This window comes from Meleagris gallopavo, chromosome 5 (assembly GCF_000146605.3).
Source record: "Meleagris gallopavo isolate NT-WF06-2002-E0010 breed Aviagen turkey brand Nicholas breeding stock chromosome 5, Turkey_5.1, whole genome shotgun sequence".
NCBI lineage: Eukaryota > Metazoa > Chordata > Aves > Galliformes > Phasianidae > Meleagris > Meleagris gallopavo.
Window position 1 is genome coordinate 149,674 of NC_015015.2, and position 18,509 is coordinate 168,182.

General features: G+C 38.5%; 1 protein-coding gene across 1 annotated transcript in view; it reads right to left on the reverse strand.

Moving 5' to 3' along the window:
• SPON1 (spondin 1) overlaps positions 1-18,509 on the reverse strand; it is a 195,920-nt gene that overhangs the window by 137,715 nt on the left and 39,696 nt on the right. Inside the window, exon 3 of the mRNA XM_031553354.1 lies at positions 2,117-2,250. Within this exon, the coding sequence (XP_031409214.1) occupies positions 2,117-2,250 (134 nt within the window). The remainder of the gene's footprint in view (positions 1-2,116; positions 2,251-18,509) is intronic.

The following is an 18,509-nucleotide window of genomic DNA, read 5'->3' on the forward strand; positions in this document are numbered from 1 at the left end:
ATGAACAGATAGTCTCCGAGGACTAAACCAGATATTTATAAGAACTACATTCAGCTCTTCTATGGAATTTCGTGAGAGATAACCATAAAGAACGTTAACTGCTTTTAATTCAGATATCATCAAAATTTTACATCCAAAAGGAAAAATATAAACGTTGTTACGTCAAAAACACGTCAGTCAGTGATTTCTATGCATTGCACCCCACTTACTAATTTCTGACATCAGCAACTGACAACAATCACGATTGCTTCATTCCTTTTCCAAAATGCCTTCAGGAGCAGAGAAGTTGCTTCCCCTCTGAGGTTAACAAACCAGATATTGGGAGCAAGCCTATATTTTTTCATATATTTTTATTGAAAATCATCTAAACAACTTTTGTTTTCCCCACTTTTTTCAGTACATACGCATCTCAGCTACCTGAGATATACTGTAAGGGGTGCTCACAAAGCTAAAAATGTGTTCTTCCTCCATTAATTTCTAAGACATTTCTTTTACCTACCCAAAGAGATTGTGGCAGCGGTGCTGGTCAGGTCATCTAAGTTGGCACCTCAATTATTTTATTGGCACTGATGATGAAGATTGTTCTGTGAAGATTGTATGCTGCTGATTTAATTTTTACCATCTTAAAGGCAGCGACAATTTCATACTTCTGTGTATACAACAGTAACACTGCAGTTCCAACTGCTGCTTTTTGGATGCTGCTTCAATTTTCTGCCATAAGGTACAAAACTGAGTGTAAAAATGAAAGTGTGTTGAAAAACCTGCAAGGCTTGACCAGCACAGAGGAGAGAGAAGAAACATACCACAGTTTCGATAGTTGGTGGTACTTTACTGCATTCCTCTGCTGACAAGCCCCCAGAGAACCATATAGTCTCTGATGTTTAAGCTTCATGAGATAAGTACGGGGCTTGGTTGGTTATCTTGTTGTGTTTTTGCTGGGTGTTTTTTTTAGATGATAATCCTATTTAGGATGGTCATTAAAAAAATCCACCAACTTGAGTTGTTACATGTCATTACAAGATTAAAGTGTAAATCGTGCCTGTTTGAAAGGAGGCATAAAACATCACCTTAGTATGCTACTGAAGAAACGCCTCAAGCGATATTTGTTCCGCAACTAGGAGGGAGGCAGTTCTGAGTGGAAAAACAAAGAGCCTTACTGATAAGTAGCTGAAAAATTTTGCATACAAACCTTAACAGACAACCAGTGCAGCCATCCAGCAAGCAGCACGCCTCTCATTTTGGCTAGTCTGACACGCACATGTCCAGAGGTTAAAGAAGTCTGCACGTGCGTTCATTTCAGTGAATGTTAAAACAGGCGATCTTGAAATTACAGCAGGTAGACACGCTCTGCTGAAGGTTTGAGCCTGATCTCCAGGCAGTGTCAGGGGCCAGTTGACCCTCACATCTTCGTGCCAAGAGCAGCACCACAGAGCAACTTGCTGACCTGTTCAGAAGCCAGCTGCAATTTTAACAACACCTTTTTCTTAAACTGGCCTAAATTACCAGCAGCAGGACTGTTGTGATAGCATCCCCTCACAAGCCTAGAGCTGTTTTGTGTCTCTGAAGATATTCCCGGTACTGATAAGGCTCAGAAATTCTTTCATTTACTGCAGGGCACATCTTAGCAATTGCAAAGGCTTACTTATTCCAAACAAATTCAAAGCGAATGAAGAAATCCCAATTGTCTACACGTATTTGACCAAACTGCCCTATTAAATACGACAAGCAAAATCTTAAGAGACAACATAATGTTTCTCTGGCAACAACAGACCCCCTTGCAGCTTTCTCCAATAATCTTTGTAGCAGTACGTGACTTACGGTTTCTACACAGACCTCCATTGATTGCATCTCAACCAAAAGGATGCAATCTTGATCTTAAAGCAATCTTTACAGCAGTTTTAGATTTTTAGGTACAATAAATAGAATCATCTAGTTTGGAAAAAGACCTTCAGGATCATAGAATCATTTGAGTTGGATGGGACACTTGAATGCCATCTAGTCCAACTGTCCTACGATGAACAGGGACAGCACAGCTAGATCAGTTGGTTAGAGCCCAGTTCATCCTGACCTTGAATATTACTTGAAGGCTAAGTTCAGTACACATAAAAGCACTTACTTCAGAATGACACAGCCTGTACCAGTAGGAGGAGCCGTCCAGAACACCTGGATGCGTGTCCTCCTTCTAGGCGTGCTCTCAGTGACCGCAACCGGGCAATTGCTCATGAACTGCGTCTCTTCTTCATCTATGATCTAAGAATTACAAAGAAAAGAACGTAAAAAGATGAGACATACAGAGCCACTGTCTCTGAAATACACATACGTTCTGTCGGCTCCTGTTTTCTTTCAGTGAAATTATTTAGAATGCTCTGCTTAGCACTCTTCTGTAAATTGATTCAAAACATGCACATAACTCATTCAAATGAAGAAAGAAAAGATTGGCTACAGGTGAATTTCTCAGTTCTAAGTTAAAAGGTGGTGATCCTTTCTGAGCATGGCTGCAGCTAATCTTATTTGTGGATCCTCTCCGCTGGAGTTTCATGCAAATGTTAATGAACTGAAAATATTTAAAGATTAATCCTCTCCAGCTTTTTTTTTTTATTAGTAGCAGTACTGTAGCAACTGGTTAGGACAGATGGAACAAAAAGGAAGAAGAAGGGCTTTCAGTTTATTTATTTTCATTTTAAACTAACCTTTGTTTAAGCAGTATCGTTTCCAAGTACAAAAACTCTCCACGACAGAACAGACAACATGTAAATCATATTGACCTATAATTCAGAGACTGCTATTTAATCCAACCTGGACACATTTTTACTTATACAATTGATTACTGTTCAACAGAAAGATTTAAGTGGTGTAAGTTAACACAAAACCAGAGAGGCTGTAATGAAACTGGTGTTATTCCAAGGATTTTACTCAAAGGTGTCTGTGACAAAATAGCTTTCTCGCAACATATGTGCTTCATGGACTGTACTTTAAGCCGTCTGTTCATCAGATTCTAAATTCATCAGAAGCTGATTAGTTATATTTGGAAACAGGCAAAGTTGTGGTATTGCAAAAATGCTCTTCACAATTACTCTGTGGACCACTGTCATCCATGAAGTAGAATTTCCCATGACATTGGGTCAAGATGAATTATAAACCACACCATTTTGAGAAAGAACAAGACTTTTCTAAAGGAGCTTTTCCAGAACTAACAACACACGCTTTTGCCAAATTACATTGAAAAAATAATCTTACTGCTGTAAATATAAATATTTTGACACCAAATCCTTATTTACATTATGGAAAAAGAAACCAATATCTATGGTCTGATCAGATTTGCTTCAGTGAGTAGGCATCCATGTCATTTCACCCAATCGTACAGCCAGAATTCCCAAACCTTTATAGCAGAGCCAAATATAATTTTGGCTTTCTGCAACCAAAGAGAGGCACTGACCCAAGGAGTTAATCTAAACTCTATTTAGCCAAATCAATAGGATAATTGTTAGTGAGTTTTAAATGTAAAGCCATTAATATTCTCCAACTTTTTTAATGCTTCAGAGAATCTGTGTAAACACAACATGTGAAGCTACTACTATGCTAGATTTTAATCAGTGTGAAGTACTGGGAAACATGGGACTTAGTATACGCTTAAATTGGTACTGAATCATTTTCTATTTCTACTTAATGCAATCTAATGCACTTAACTAGATTACTAGGAAATCCCTAACCTACTGTTCTGCCTTGGTCATCAACGGTATTTACGCTGCCTGCCTTACTCCTGCAACAGTAAAACCGAGAAATAATACCATCCAGTTATTTCTCAGAAAGGTTGTCTCATTAAGTTATGGTCACAGTAAGTGACTTATTCGTATCTCACAGTAAAAATTAAAAATTCTGTGTAATGAAGAATGATTTTATACCACCTTATATAAAATGAAAAACCACTAAAATTGTAATTTATATGACTACAGGGTAATTCCTATTGAAGGTGCTCTTAGGAGGTCATGTAAGAATTCTCAAGAGACAGTTTTTTTCTAGAAAAACACGACTACTGCAAATTACTGCTGGAGTTACACTAACTCCACACTCTTTGTTCATTGCAAATTGCTGCTGTGCTATCTTAACTCGCACCCTTGTGCAAAAATTTAGGAAACACCTTCAATTCAGGTCAAGGAAGACAAGTCCTTACAGGTAACTGGAAATACTTTACTACTGACCAGACAGAAGTCATTCAACAAACCTTTCACTCATGTTGCTTTTACAACTCTAGTGTAACTCTCGTCTGAAACACGCTTCATCAATGAATGTTTCTGGACAAGTCCAACTGAAATTGGTCTGTGTTCTCAAAGCATATAGTTGCTATTTTCAGCTAATGAGGTTTCAGCTGATTTTACATCATTCTTCTAGCAGTCATTATAGCAGACCCATCTATGATACATTTAAGTGTTAGGTAAATTCTTGACCCTGGGAGAGTCAACTCTGCTTTTTTGTACAACTATGAATGGAATCACAAAGAAAAGTAAAAAACAAACAAACCAACAACAACAAATACAGTTTAAAAAAATCCAATAGCTAATGCATAAGGAAGAAGCCACGAGCAACTGTGAATAGTTGTTATATGTAAAATTTCTGTCCACTGCAAAAAAGAGAACTCAAAATACATGACTGAATATTATTCTTTAGTTTGGAGCACATCCATGCACATTTCTACTAGCAACAAACAAATACAAAAATGCAGATGTATTTAGTATTTCTATAGCCTACCAAATTCCTACAACTTAAAAAATTACGAGTTTTTCAAGGAAATACAGATGACCAAAATGCAACAGAAGTTCTGATTGCATCTTAAAACATGGCACAGGAAGAAGGGGAAGCAGTTAGACTTAAAGGCTACATCACCATTCCCTACTATTAAAGCAAGAATACTTAAGCAGTAAGTGTTTGTTGTTAAAAACCTGACCGTAAAATACTAAGGTCCTGAAAAAAAAAAGTTTGAGAAAAAAAAATTAGACTGAAGCTTCCTTAATAAAGATTTCTGAAGTTGACAGAATACAGTAAGAAGCTCCTAAATTAGACAGAAAAATACAAATGTAAGTTGATCTGAGTGGTTTAAAAAATTGCTTTAAAATACTTTTGAAAACTCAGAAGAATTCCCTAGTTTCTAGGAACATAGGGTAAATATTAACCCATCTCAATAGTATTTCTTAAAAATATGCATTTTTCCATATCTATGAAGGTTTGATTTTCTGAGTTCCAAGGTGTAACGCAGAAAATGTTCACCACTTACACAACAGGATTCCAAATGACACAGTATTATACTGTAGTGGATGATTTTATTGTGCTCACATAACACAGGGGAAATAATACTACCCTGGCAAACTTCATGGGGGAAAAAAAAAAAGGTATGTACTCTTTGAAAAATAACACAATCCTGATTTTTTTTCTGGAGTCAAGTCAGACCACATACGCATGAAGGAAAAATTGGCAGGAAAAACCACGCAGATTAAATGTAGCATTTGCAAAATTATAGCTTGCTAAACTCTACGTTATGTGTAACGGGAAGCCTCACATTTTCAGGAATGGACCCTTAAAAAACCTAAAAACTAAAAAGTACACTTGGCATAATAATCTGTGGTATCAAACCAGGGGTATCTCTGTGTGACAAATTCTTTCGAATCCATGAATGCTATAATATTAAGTCTTCACATTCTACTTGCTGGGTGTTTTCTCATTGTTGGTTTTTTTTTTTTTAAATTATTATTTTATGACTAAAATATTATTTGAACAATTTATTCCCTCAGGGAAACTAGTGTAAAAACCTGATTATCGCCCTGGAGTTAACCTGGATTCAAATTACTGTCACAGAAAGTAGAATTCAGCTGACTTGTGTAAATCTGCAAACATGGGAGCAAAGATACTAAGAGGGAGAATTTGCTAGCTCCAACTTCAATCTTGCATTCTTTGCATATTCCAAACATTGAAGAGGAGTTTTGGGTGTTCCTGAAAAGCAGGACTGGATGAACGCTTAGCTGTTAAACTGAGGAGAGGCTTTCTTTTCTCAGAATTAGAACTATTTCTTACTGGGTGACAGACCTCGCTATTCCTTCCTAATTTTCACAAACTGCTGGTCAAAAAAGATAATTCCAGTGCTAACTCTCTACAGTTAAATTCACTTAAAAATACACATCAGTATTTAAAAAAAAAGTCAAAATGCTTACAAAACAAGTTACATACAACACAAAGGAAGGAATTAACACTGAGTACAAAGGAAATCAAGTTACATAAATCCTCTACTGGCTTAAATCTCCGCTATTTAAACCACTGGCCAGGATCTTCACCACCATTCCTTGTTTTATGGATGCATCATCGCTTCCCACCCACTGAAACATCTGTGCTCTACTGGAAAATTTAAAAAATACAAATAAAAAAAGGAAATTCCCAGTTGTACAAAGAAGCATGATGCTAGATAATCAGATCAAGACTTTGACACAGGAGTAGAAGAAAAAGTAAAGGATAAATATATCTTTCAAGACATAAATAAATGAATAGTGAGATATTTTAGGAAATCTTTTCACTTGCTTCTCTTTTTTTCCAACAAAGCTATTAAATATTGTGCTGACTTCAAAAAAAAAAAAAAAGGCTATGCTGGATTATCAAAAAGATAGAATACTGAAAGAATCCTGTCTGAGCATCTTATTAAGCTGTTTCATAATTATTCACTATAAAGGACTTGGTCTTTGTCATACTACATTGCACATTATTCTTCTGTCTAAATTAACTTACACCCTATATTACAGCTTCTGCAGACCTTAGTGTATATTCCAAGGTGCAATTCAAACAGGAGGAGAAAGAAATCCGTTCACTGTGACTAGAACCTGAAACATCATGAAAATAAAGCACTGCAAGTTTCCACACTGAGCAGCCTTTCCTGCCTCAGAGATTGCCTATAGAAAGCCTATAGAAAGTTTGACAACGATTCCTTCTTCACTTAATTCAATACGTTTTGAGAAAAATAACAGCTATTTTGACAGAGACAGGTAACAATAAACAATTAGCAGATATGAAGTGTTGGGTTTGAATGATTCCCAGTTATCTCTGTGTTGTAAAATGTTGAATCCTAAGGCTAACGTTGAAGGTATTAGCACGTCAACTGTAAGTGGTCAATCAAGGAAATGCTATGGAAGAAAATCTAGATACAGGAACTTGGGCTGTTGGGAACTGAGAAATGGCCATCTAGGAAGTCACAAAGAGCAGACTCAAAGTTCACGAACAAAGAACTAAACTTAAGTTTTGTTTCCATCAGTTTTTCACCTTAACTGGAACATCAACATTTATGTGAAAACAGTTGGGTGAACCATTTTCAGCTACTTTGATTATCAGACTACATTCTAGTATTTTTGACAAGTAATACAGCTTTACGCAGATACTATCTTACTTTTATAATCCCTAACTGAGAAACTCTATTAGGCATGGATAGCTATCATTATTCTCATGGCTGTAAGTCTCATTTTCTTCTGCCTATAGCTTCAAAAAGAAGCTATTCTGATGAAGAAATTTCCTCTCGTTTCATTTACGAAAAGCTCTTAGCAAACACTAAGATCCAGCAGGGAAAGAGCAAAGTCTTTTTGAATAATATTACTTTATGAAATCCCTTCAAAGATCCCAGTTTCTTAATGCTGCCAACACTATCCAACAATCCTCATCAGAAACGATGAATTATTTTGAAGACTGAACTTGCTTTTCCCACCTTGGCATGCAAAGGCTGAGAGCATGCCAGGTGACTGCTGTAAACATCCGAGCAGCTGCAGTGCAGCTTTTTGCACCAGCACGTTGGGCAAGGAGCCTTCCCACGGCATTCGGGACAAAAGCTGTGAGCCATGCCGTGCCTCGCTGGACAAATGTCACGCTTTGGGTTCAGCCTACACAGCTTCCTTTACAGCATTTGAAATGTTGTATTAGGATACTGGGTAAAGCAAGAAAAAATTAGCTTTAAAGAAACAGGACTTTTGGCTTATTTTCATGTGTAATTTAATCAAGTTAGACCTAAATGTAGAGCAAATTTATGGAAGTATGGAATACTTAAGAGCTCAGACACACTAACTGGTGTATTTTTTTTTCCCCACTACATTCCGGTAGTAGCTAGAAGACATAACTTGCGTCTCAATGAAATCAGAGTTCATTTATAGTTTAATGTAGCTTGCATCTGCAAGCATGAAACAAGCACATGGAAAATAGGTTAAGTTTTGAAAATGCTTAGATAAATGAAAATGAAGAAATGCTACTTTTGAGACTCAGTTCCAAGTATTAGAAAGTAGAACCATGCTATCATACCACAGCCCTGAGGCAGAATAAAAACAAAGATGATAGGGATGCCAAGCAGGCTGTGCCATGTCCACCCCCTGCGGGCAGGGGCCACACAGTAATAGTCTGCACTAACTTGAAACCAGAGCAGCCCTTGAGCTGCAGCTCCCCTCACCTAAGCCAGGACTGACCCAACCAGCAATGTTACAGAGCTAACACATTCATCTCAGAGATGACTAAACACGAACTTCAACAACGATAAACGCAGCATTTATTGAGCAATACTTTCATGTAAATGCTTTTATGCTCAGTGTTTCTGTCAAATTACCTCCATATGACCATAACTTATTTGGCAAAAACATAAGCATTGCTTCAATCAGATAAGAAATTTTGACAGGGAAAGTAGCTTTTGATGCACGGCGTCTCAACAGCTCTCACCTTACGAGAAACATTGTTTACCGAAAGTGATGTTTTAAAGTCAACCTAATCAACAATCAAGGAGTTTTATTAAGCAATCACTTGAAAACAGTAAAAGCTTTAAAATTTTGTGTATTTCTTTTGCAGTCTCTACAGCTCAGACCTTTCATTTAAGGTTATAGTATTCAGACTTTTCTTCAGCAGTTGCCATTTTTCCTGAAAATCCTTGTTATATCTAATACAATTTGATATTTAGCCACTTGGTATTTAAAAAAAAAAATCAAACCCGTTTTTCTAGATGAGTAAAAGCCACTGGGAGGTCGTGGAAGAAAAAGAGATGTTTTCACAGCCTCATAAAATCAAGTGAGATAAAATAACACATGGCAACATGGATAAAGCAATCCACTGCAATTCATGAGATGCGAGCTTCTTTGCAAAGCAACCTCTCTCAAATCACGTTAGTGCAGTCTGTTTCTGAATTGTGTGATGGGGATATAGACATACATCTCCTTTTTCAAAACAATACGTGAAATGCTCTGTAAAAACAAACCTATTACTAACCTTAACAGCTTGTCATACCTCAAAAATTAGCCTCAGACTTCACAAACACAGGTTATTTGGAAAGAAATTAAACATGAGACTTGAGTCTTCAGCCTGCACTGTGCTGTGCCAATAGCTCAAATGAGATAGAAAACAGGCTTAGAGAATCAACCAGGGATTCACATCAGGTGAATCCAGGGAAGCTGAAATGTTGGGGTGGTTCAGTGTAACACCCTTTTTGTCTGACTTCCAAAAAAGGAACAGCCAAATTCAGCCACAGATCTCCCAGCTGCATGCACCGATGCCTGTAAAAGCCGGGAGCTGAACAAAAACAAACCTGGCAGAGCTCCAATTTGACAATCACATCTCTTACACATGAGGATGCTCTGTCAGCACATGAAGGGATTGTAGCATAATTACTTTTAAAAGGGAAATTCAAGTCCTGCTAAGAGTGAGGATCCTATTCTGCAAAATTTTTTTATATTTCCGTTGTGATGCACACTGGGTTGAGATGGAAAACCTTATTTTCCTTGCAAAAGCTGAAAGACATTCTGGTTGAGCATGCACTGGGACCAGCGTTTAAGAACTCCACTTCCGATGGGAACGACACAGATGCACATACCCATTCTCAATCTAGCAGTTTGCTGTCGGTGTGAACTTTGGCAGGAGAAACCTGCAGCCGCTCTGATCCGCTCTGCCTCACATATGTGCTCACTGAACCGAGGGAAAAAACTGGCTCCGCAGTCAGGTGATGAAAGCACTACGTGTTTCCACATCGCTGCTATTTCAAGGACTCTCTATCCAAGTTGCAAAGCTAGTCTCATCACTAGGCTGGCAGGGAAGTATTACAGCATTTTTACAAAGCATACAGGAAAAGACTGATTGAGGAATCAATCCTGAAGCACAGTGCTGCTGAGCACTCCTTGTGGCTTCTTCCATACCCTGTCCTAAGACTCAGACACTTGAACTTTGTCTCTCCATCAGGATTGAACGTCTTTTGTCACTTGTGGCTAACCCCTCGCTCTTACTTGAAGCTATATATCAGATGAAAACATTCTCCCCAAAAACAGCTATAAGAAATCAATACAACCCATTAAAAGGGCCAGTATTCTGGTGGTGTAAGGTTGAAATGTTTCTCCAAAAAACTGGAAGTCCCACCTGGCATTCGTTTGCCAGTCCAGGATCTAAGAATTCTTAAACGTTCAATTAAAACCAAATATGGTAACTTCTCCTGCATTCATTTGACCCTCACGAACAGATGTCCTTGTTTGGAAAAGCACAAAACACCGGATGTTATCTGGCAGAGGTCACCGAGCTTTCCTGTGCCAAACAACTTTATGTGATGTCTTGATCTCGGGTCCATCAGTAATCTCACCACATGTCTACGTTACAGATTGCATTTAAGCAAGCAAAGCACATTGCCCACGTCACTGCTACTTATATGGCGTTGCACCAAAGATGCACAAGAAACTTTTAGCAAAGAATAGACTAGATTAATCTCTGGTTGACACAGTAAGCTACTTACATATAGAAAGGCACATACGCATGAAAGTGCATTAAAAATTACATTTTATCCTCCTATAGTTTCCAAATCCATTTGTCAAAAAGATGAGAAATGCAAATAACTGAAAAACTGAAATTCTTTGTCCCTAACAAGAAACAAAAAACATGATCTAGTCCTAAACCCACCATTCATCTATTCATTTTTGCCAAGTTTAAGAACAGACAAGAAAATCTGAATTTCTTGTTAGAGGAAGAAAACACGTGTACTGGTTATCATTGCCTGTTAATTCCCTCATTTCAGCAGTTTGGTAAATGCTGGCATTCAGTAACGTTACCAAGGGTGTAACTCTCCCGTAACAAAAGGAATTACTTAAGCAATCTTGTGATACGATTATCATTCACGTGCTGTTGCCAGCATTGTGTAGTATCAATATCTTTAGCATGGTAATGAGCTAAGCACAAGCAGCGCGAGTGCCAGGAAAATATTTACTGTGGACTCACATAGAAGACATGGACCTTATCTTCTGCTCACACAGGCGCTTCTCATTTCCATTTCTGTGGCAACTAAGCCCAGGTTCACTGCCAACTCAGTTTCTGACTATTACTCAGGAACTGGTCCTTTCCTTCTGTACAACGTCTCAGATAAGAACACAGTTGCACGTCCAGCTGATCAAAGGCAAAGGAATGGTAAATTCAAGAACACACATAAAGCACCAGGTAAAGAGAATCATAGAGCCGCAAGTCAAACCACATACATGGCATGCCCATTGACGCCACTTCTCCCTGTCCCTGCACTCCCTGCAGAGTGGTGATAACAGCCTTCCTTTTCCCTCTGCCTCTCTGTCCTGCATTTGTCAGAGCATTAATTGCCAGGCAAAGGAACCTTTGCTATGACAAAGTGCAACACAGACTTAAACCTAGATCAAGTTTCCTTTCTAATATAATCAATGATAATATTAAGATAGAGATGACGCTTTTCTGCAATACAACACAACATTGGCTGGTAAAGTAAAAAGGAACAACCTCTTCTGCTGCTAGGTGCAGAACTGATGAAAGTCATTTGAAAAACATACAAAAGAACAAGTCCGCACGTTTTTGTGGATCAGCATCTCTCAGTTGCTTATTCTGTTCCGGCTTTTCATTTATCCATCATTTTCGAAAGTATTACACCACTTAGCATTAAGAATTTACTGCCAAGAATAGCTACCTCACTCGGAGCTCCTCATTTAACTTAAGAAGGGATTTAAGGATTACAGAAAATACATATTTTTAATAGCATTATTGTCCTGCTTGCTGCTGGAGCTTTGAAGCATCAGCAGGTCTGGCACACACACTATTCATGCCCTTCTTGAACAGCTTTGTGCTAAAATATACAACCCAGTTCAAGAATATTCCACACAAATTCCCTCAGCCTTCAGATGGCTGTGTACAGAACATCATCTATTTCAGAGAATTAATCCACTGCTAAAACCACATTTAGAGCAGAAATGCTGTTGATCTGGAACTACAGGCTTTATGCAGATAAGCTCCTCAGAAGAGCTCACAAAGCTTTTGCACTGTAGCTTACATCAGCTACCAGGTTGGGAACACTGCTCAGACAGCAGAGCTGCAGAAACTCAACAGAGAGCTGGGCAACAGCACTGACAACAGTTGTGAGCAGTTCCAAAGTCACCGTGTTCTTTGCGCACGCCTGAGTGCGTGCGTGCACCTCAGGCAGAATCAGAAAGAAAAACCCAGGCCCTCTTGCACAGATTCCCTCCTTGCTTAAAAGGCATCTCAGATAATACAAGCTATTGTGGAACAGTTTTCCCTGTCTCCTTCTGCGTCTAAAGTTTTCCGTAAAGCCAAATTTCACATCACCTCGGGTACCTGTCAGGAAAGTTAAGCTTGCTTGCTGAGAGTTGAGAGGAAATCAAAAGCTTCTCCTTTTTCCCTTCCAGTGTGAGGATTCTGCTTCAGAAAGGCACAGTGCACACAGTCAGCACTGAAGCCAAACCTTGGCACAACAGGGAGTCTGGCACGCAGGCTTCTGCTCTCTTCTCAAGAAGCCAGTAGGCTCTCTTTAAACTCTGCCTGCAGTCCACATGGGTTAAGTACTGCGCCTGAAACATCACGGTGCCAAATATTAGAAGTGGATCCACGTGGAACCATGGTTTTGACACCCTGCCTGAACACTGACACAAAATGCTCAGAAAGGGAACAAAACCACGACAATAGTAGTGGAAGGGGGAACAAAACGTAATTTAGGTAACTTAGGGCTTCAAAGTTTTCTTCTTTTCTTCAAAAAAGTTCGATATTTCCTTCATTACAGCAACACATTTCATTATGATAAGGTGGCTGCTGGAGAGTTTTAAAACCATCTCTAGGGAAATAAACTTGCTGAAATTGATTCTGAAAAAAAAATAGGGTAATACAGAATTTTAGAAAAGACATAATAAAATCTTTCATAGCATTCTAAATTGAAGCTGAGAAAAAGAACTGCACCAACAGAAACTGAGCTGTATCAAATTATGCGTGCGTACAGATTAACACTATACAGGGGCTGACAATCCTTGCAAGTTTAATAGAAGACATTATATTGTGGTTCTTGCTTTCACGTTAATTCCAAGCAGGGTACAGTGGTGAAGCTGTGGTTTGTTCAGTGCATCTCTTACTTGTTAAACGTGGCATGGTAACACCTCAGTACTAAAGTCTCCTCCTACCCAGAATGTTGAAGAACTTTAATGCCAGAAGTTTAGATTAGAGGAAAACGGGCAACATCTCATGCTGATGTCACTGTCTAACGTTAAAAAGCCACAAAACATATGCACAGTGTAAGCAGCTCCAACTTTGGAGTTGCAGTAGTGTCTAGAATACTCCTCCTCTACGCACAGATGTGCACAGCAGCTCTGCACACATCTGTGGCTCTGTGGATACACTGATTCCATTCTACACCAAGAAATACACTGAATGAAATGTTTGCTTTGTTGTACTTCTGTATTAACACATGAACCATGAATCTTGGCAAGTACTTCAAGTTACTTTTTTTTTTTTTTTAAACTCAATTATTACAGACAGGTTTTGATGGATCTCTGAGTCTGAGAAGCGTTTGTGCTTTTCAGTGCATTTCCAAGACAAATCACACAGAGGCCAGCAAATTCCTCAAGTACGGGATTATCCTAGCAGGACCAATGTGAGCAGGGCATGCCTGACACCAGGCCCTCTGACAGACTGGCAGAGGAACACGAGGCAGCTGGAGGAAGAAGCCAGGCATCACCTGCCTACAGCTCCCAACACAACACTGACAGGCTGTATAGAAAACAAAAATTCAGGAGTTACAGAAGCCCTAAAGCTACAGGCAGATTTCAGAGCAAATCTATATATACACAAACACTAGATGAAGTTTGCACCTCTCGATGTTTTGAAATTTAAGCTTTCTTGATGTGTGCCAATGTCATGGGCATAAACAGTAGCTTCAGTTAGTAACGTGTACTGCCATCGTACCATACGTGCAGATGACCAGAAGAGCTTCAGGAAAAAACACAAGTTTATCTCAAGGGGATTTAATTCTGATGAATGGTGTATCGAGACCACAAAGTTATTTCATTTGAAATTTCATTAGGATTCAGTACATGCAGTTGCAGAACAACTATGTCTTCTTTGGGGAAAAAGCACCTTTATGTGCTTGGAGAATATGGCCTATGAAGAACGACTAAAGGAACTGGGGCTGTTTAGTCTGGGAAAGAGGATGCTGAGGGGAGACCTTATTGCTCTCTTCCAATACCCGAAAGGTGCTTACAGCCAGACCAGGGCTGGTCTCTTCTTACTGGTGACAGGATGAGGGGAAATGGTCTTAAGTAGCACCATGGGAAGTTTAGTTAGGTTATCAGGAAACACTTCTTTACAGAAAGTGTTGTTAAGCCCTGGAATAGGCTCCCCAGAGAGGTGGTTGAGTCACCATCCCTGGATTTGTTTAAAAACCTTTGGTACTCAGGGACATGACTTAGCGGAGGGCTGTTAGAGTTAGGCTATTATGGTTAGGTTGTGGTTGGACTTGATGGTCTTTCAGGTCTTTTTCAATCTGAGCAATGCTATGATTCATTAATAAACTAGAAAATTCATTTCCAAAGCAATTTGCCAAATAAACAAGGGATCTGCAACTTAAAGCTGCAGATTTCAAGCATCTAAAACATTCTTCGCACATTTAAGCACAGATATGCAAGAATATAAACAACTGTCCCTTTCCTCTAGATTTCTATATAAGAATCTCAAGCAGATAACTGAGAAAGGATTTTTTGTTTTCAGTCATATATTTTTACAACTGAGAACAGAACGTACCCAAAATCAAATAATCTGAACAGAAATGACACAAGCAGTCTAACCTCTGCAAATGTTTGCCAAACGTGAGCAGCATGGAAGCACTAGCAGTAACACAGATTTTCACTGCAGAAACTAAATATGGCTCAGCAGGTGCTTTCTAGCTTAAGAGAATCTCACAGCATCTCTCATATCTAAAGCTGAGTTTTGGTGATACAGAAAATCCCAGTGTTTGTGAAGGACCAGTCACATCAATGTTTACTCTGAGACCTGCATTTGATAGTTTCTTTGTTACTTGGAATGATTCTCCATACATTTCTTCTCCATCTTTATACAAACTGACCTTCTGCTTTTTTGGCAGCTACTTGAGGAAACAATCCTCTGAAGCACACCGCTCTAAAACAACTTGAACAGTGAGATATGACAGAACACTGACTTAAGAAGGCAAACAACTTCTAATGGCCACGTATAAAGTAAAAAATGAAGTTGCAGGAGATAGGGATGCTCAATAAACTATGGCTTATCACCAAAATATGACCCATGCAGCGTCAAAAATTGAATACATAATGACATTATTCCTTCTGAGATATTTTTAATACTCTATACCTCCTATACATACCTATAGCTCTATATTACAGAGAGCTCAGTAGGCATTATACAGTTCACAGATTCAAAGTACTCACAATACATGCTAATGCTATTTCAGGTTCCTGTTGCTAGTTATGAAATAGCAACAGGAAGAACTGAAATGTAAGGCGTCCAAATGCATTTATTGTTTTAAATCATAGGCATCCAACCTTTTGACTTGCCTGGGCCATACTGAACAAAGAAGAATTGGCTTAGGCCACATATGAATGTATTATACAGTTAAAGTATACATGTAATAAAACGTATTCCACATTCAATGCTTTCTATTTAAAAACTAAGTAGGCAACAGAAACATAAAACTATCTGGTCAGACACAGTACAGCTTAAACACTGGAGCCTAGAGTGCTAAGAGAGCATTTGAAGAGTGTTTTCTCATTCAGATCTTGTAGTAAGAAGGACTTGCTTATCTTTCAAACTGCATACCAACTACGGCCATTACTGGAATTGCTTTTAGGGACCCCCATCAAATAGGCAGCATCAGGCTGTGTTTTTCAATTTTAAAATCCCCAGGTTATATTTTACACTCATGGGAGGAACGTTCTACACTCTTACAAACAGTTGCGTTTCATGCACGGACACTATTTACACACAAGAAGACTATTTAAACATTCTTGACTCAGGAGGCAAATGCTATGTAAAGAGCAGAAATCCCTAAGTTTAATCATGGTTAAAGCCTAATTTGTCATCTTGATTAAGTTGCCTGACAGTTTCGTTTTCTGTAATGCAGTTATGATAAATCCTCAGTCTACGAAAATACGAATTTAATTTAATTTAACGAAAAATATCAAAATCTTCAGTGGAAAGGCAGTATCAAAGCCCATTTCAAAGCTATATTACATCTATAGTGTTACATACAAAACTGGAAGCACCAACAAATGTCATCTCTAGGACCAGATTCAGTAAATTTAATCAGAATAAAAATTTAGGAATAGCATCTCTAAATCCACAGAAGCGTTTTTCTTAACAGTCAAGCAACCTTAACAAGAGCAAGTTCAGCATTTTATCCCAATTTCTTAAATTTTCCATATTCTTTACTCTTGCAGCAGTCCTTCCCATGTTTATGTCATTCTGGCTTATTTTGGGTATAATAAGGCATAAAGAATTTCTTGTACATGGATACGGATTTGAAAATATGAAAGAAATGGTCGTAATCCAGAAAGATCTTTCACATCAGTTGCATCAAGTTCGTTATTCACCCAAAGAAATGCCAAATGTCTTTCCTACCCGGTAGTGAGAGGGTTTAGAAACCGAAGACCATTTGGTGAGGTACACTCTGTTCCTTCTGCAGAAGCTGGCAGTTGCCTAACATCTGCACCGCATACAAAGCTCGTTATTTATTATGTTGGCTTAATAATTTTACAACTAATGTAATTAGACGAGCTGATGAGCATCAGGTGAGCTAAAAGAAACATGGATCAATGTACATATAATTCTGAGGAGATGGTATACAGGTTTTTTTCCACGCTTAACAAAAATCCTACACAACCCCTGAGAAAAATGTTCTAAATTGTTGTTTGGAACACTCAACATTTGAAACAGAGGTTATTATATAATCTCACTGTCTAAATATATCATAACCCAATTCTAATTCTTGTACACACTCTGGATAACTTTGTGGATTAGAAACTAGGTTACCGAAAGAATCTGAAAGGAAGCAAAGAAATTTTGCACAGCCAAAAAAAAAAGTCCTATGAGCGCAGCAAATAGAGAAAATATTTTCAGTTATCTTAATAATGCTGGGATTTATTCCAATGCACCGACAGATTTTCTTAACAGGCAGGGGTAGTGTGGGGTGGTATCCTATCTTTGGGTTCTTGCTTTATTCCTGCAACTAGAGTTCCCACAACATCATCTACAGAGCAGCCAGAGCAGAGAAACCACCTGTAAGAGGCAATCTGCTGCCTTAGTAACCATTTAAAGTACCTCCCTGCAGCTTCCAGAAAGCATTGTTCTATTAATTATATAAAATAGGTAGCTAATTTTCATAAGAAAGTGACCTATTACTCAAAACAGGCCACAGTATAAAGTATTTCTCCATTTTCACCATTTGTTTGCTACTTCACGTCCCCTTTTTCTGTTTCTTCTCTTTAAAAAGCGGGAGGTCAGCTTAAGTAGGCTGGAGACAAACAGGCTAAACCAAGCACCATCAGGTATAATTAAGTCTCCTATACAAGCAGAGTCAGCTTTACTCACACTATTGGAATTAAAAAAGACTAAATGAGTTCCAAGAGAACAAAACCTTGATGTGTGACTGACCAATCACAAACACTGGCAATGCCCTGAGTAACCTGTACTTCACCAGTGACTGCAGCAAAATATATAATCATTCGGATTGTAGAACAGTAAGTACTAAAACTACTTCTTATGCACTCATTCTTTTAAATGTTTCTTTTGAAAAGAAATGCAGGTCCAAATGAGCTATGCCCACCCACAAGGACAAAAAAGAGGCAAGAACAACAACAGTGCCTCAATTCACACAGATGAGAATAATTGGAGCCCAGTTCAATCAGTGAAGTAAACAGAAGCAGAATGAAGGCTTTTCCATTTACACCTACAGCCTACAAATTAGTAAGCAGTCTGCTAGGATGAGCTTGCCAGAGATTGCATAATAACCTTACCCACAGTGACAATGCAGGGAAGGGGGGACAAAATGGTAGCTCTATACCAGCAGGGCATTTCCCTTTCTAATTACCGAGCACCATGAAAAGCACTCTCGAGAACCAAACACTGGCTTTTGTGAAACTGGATCTGAAGTTTCTTTGCTATTCTTGATTTATTTTCATATGAAAATTAACTTTCAACAGACTTGGTTTAATAATCAA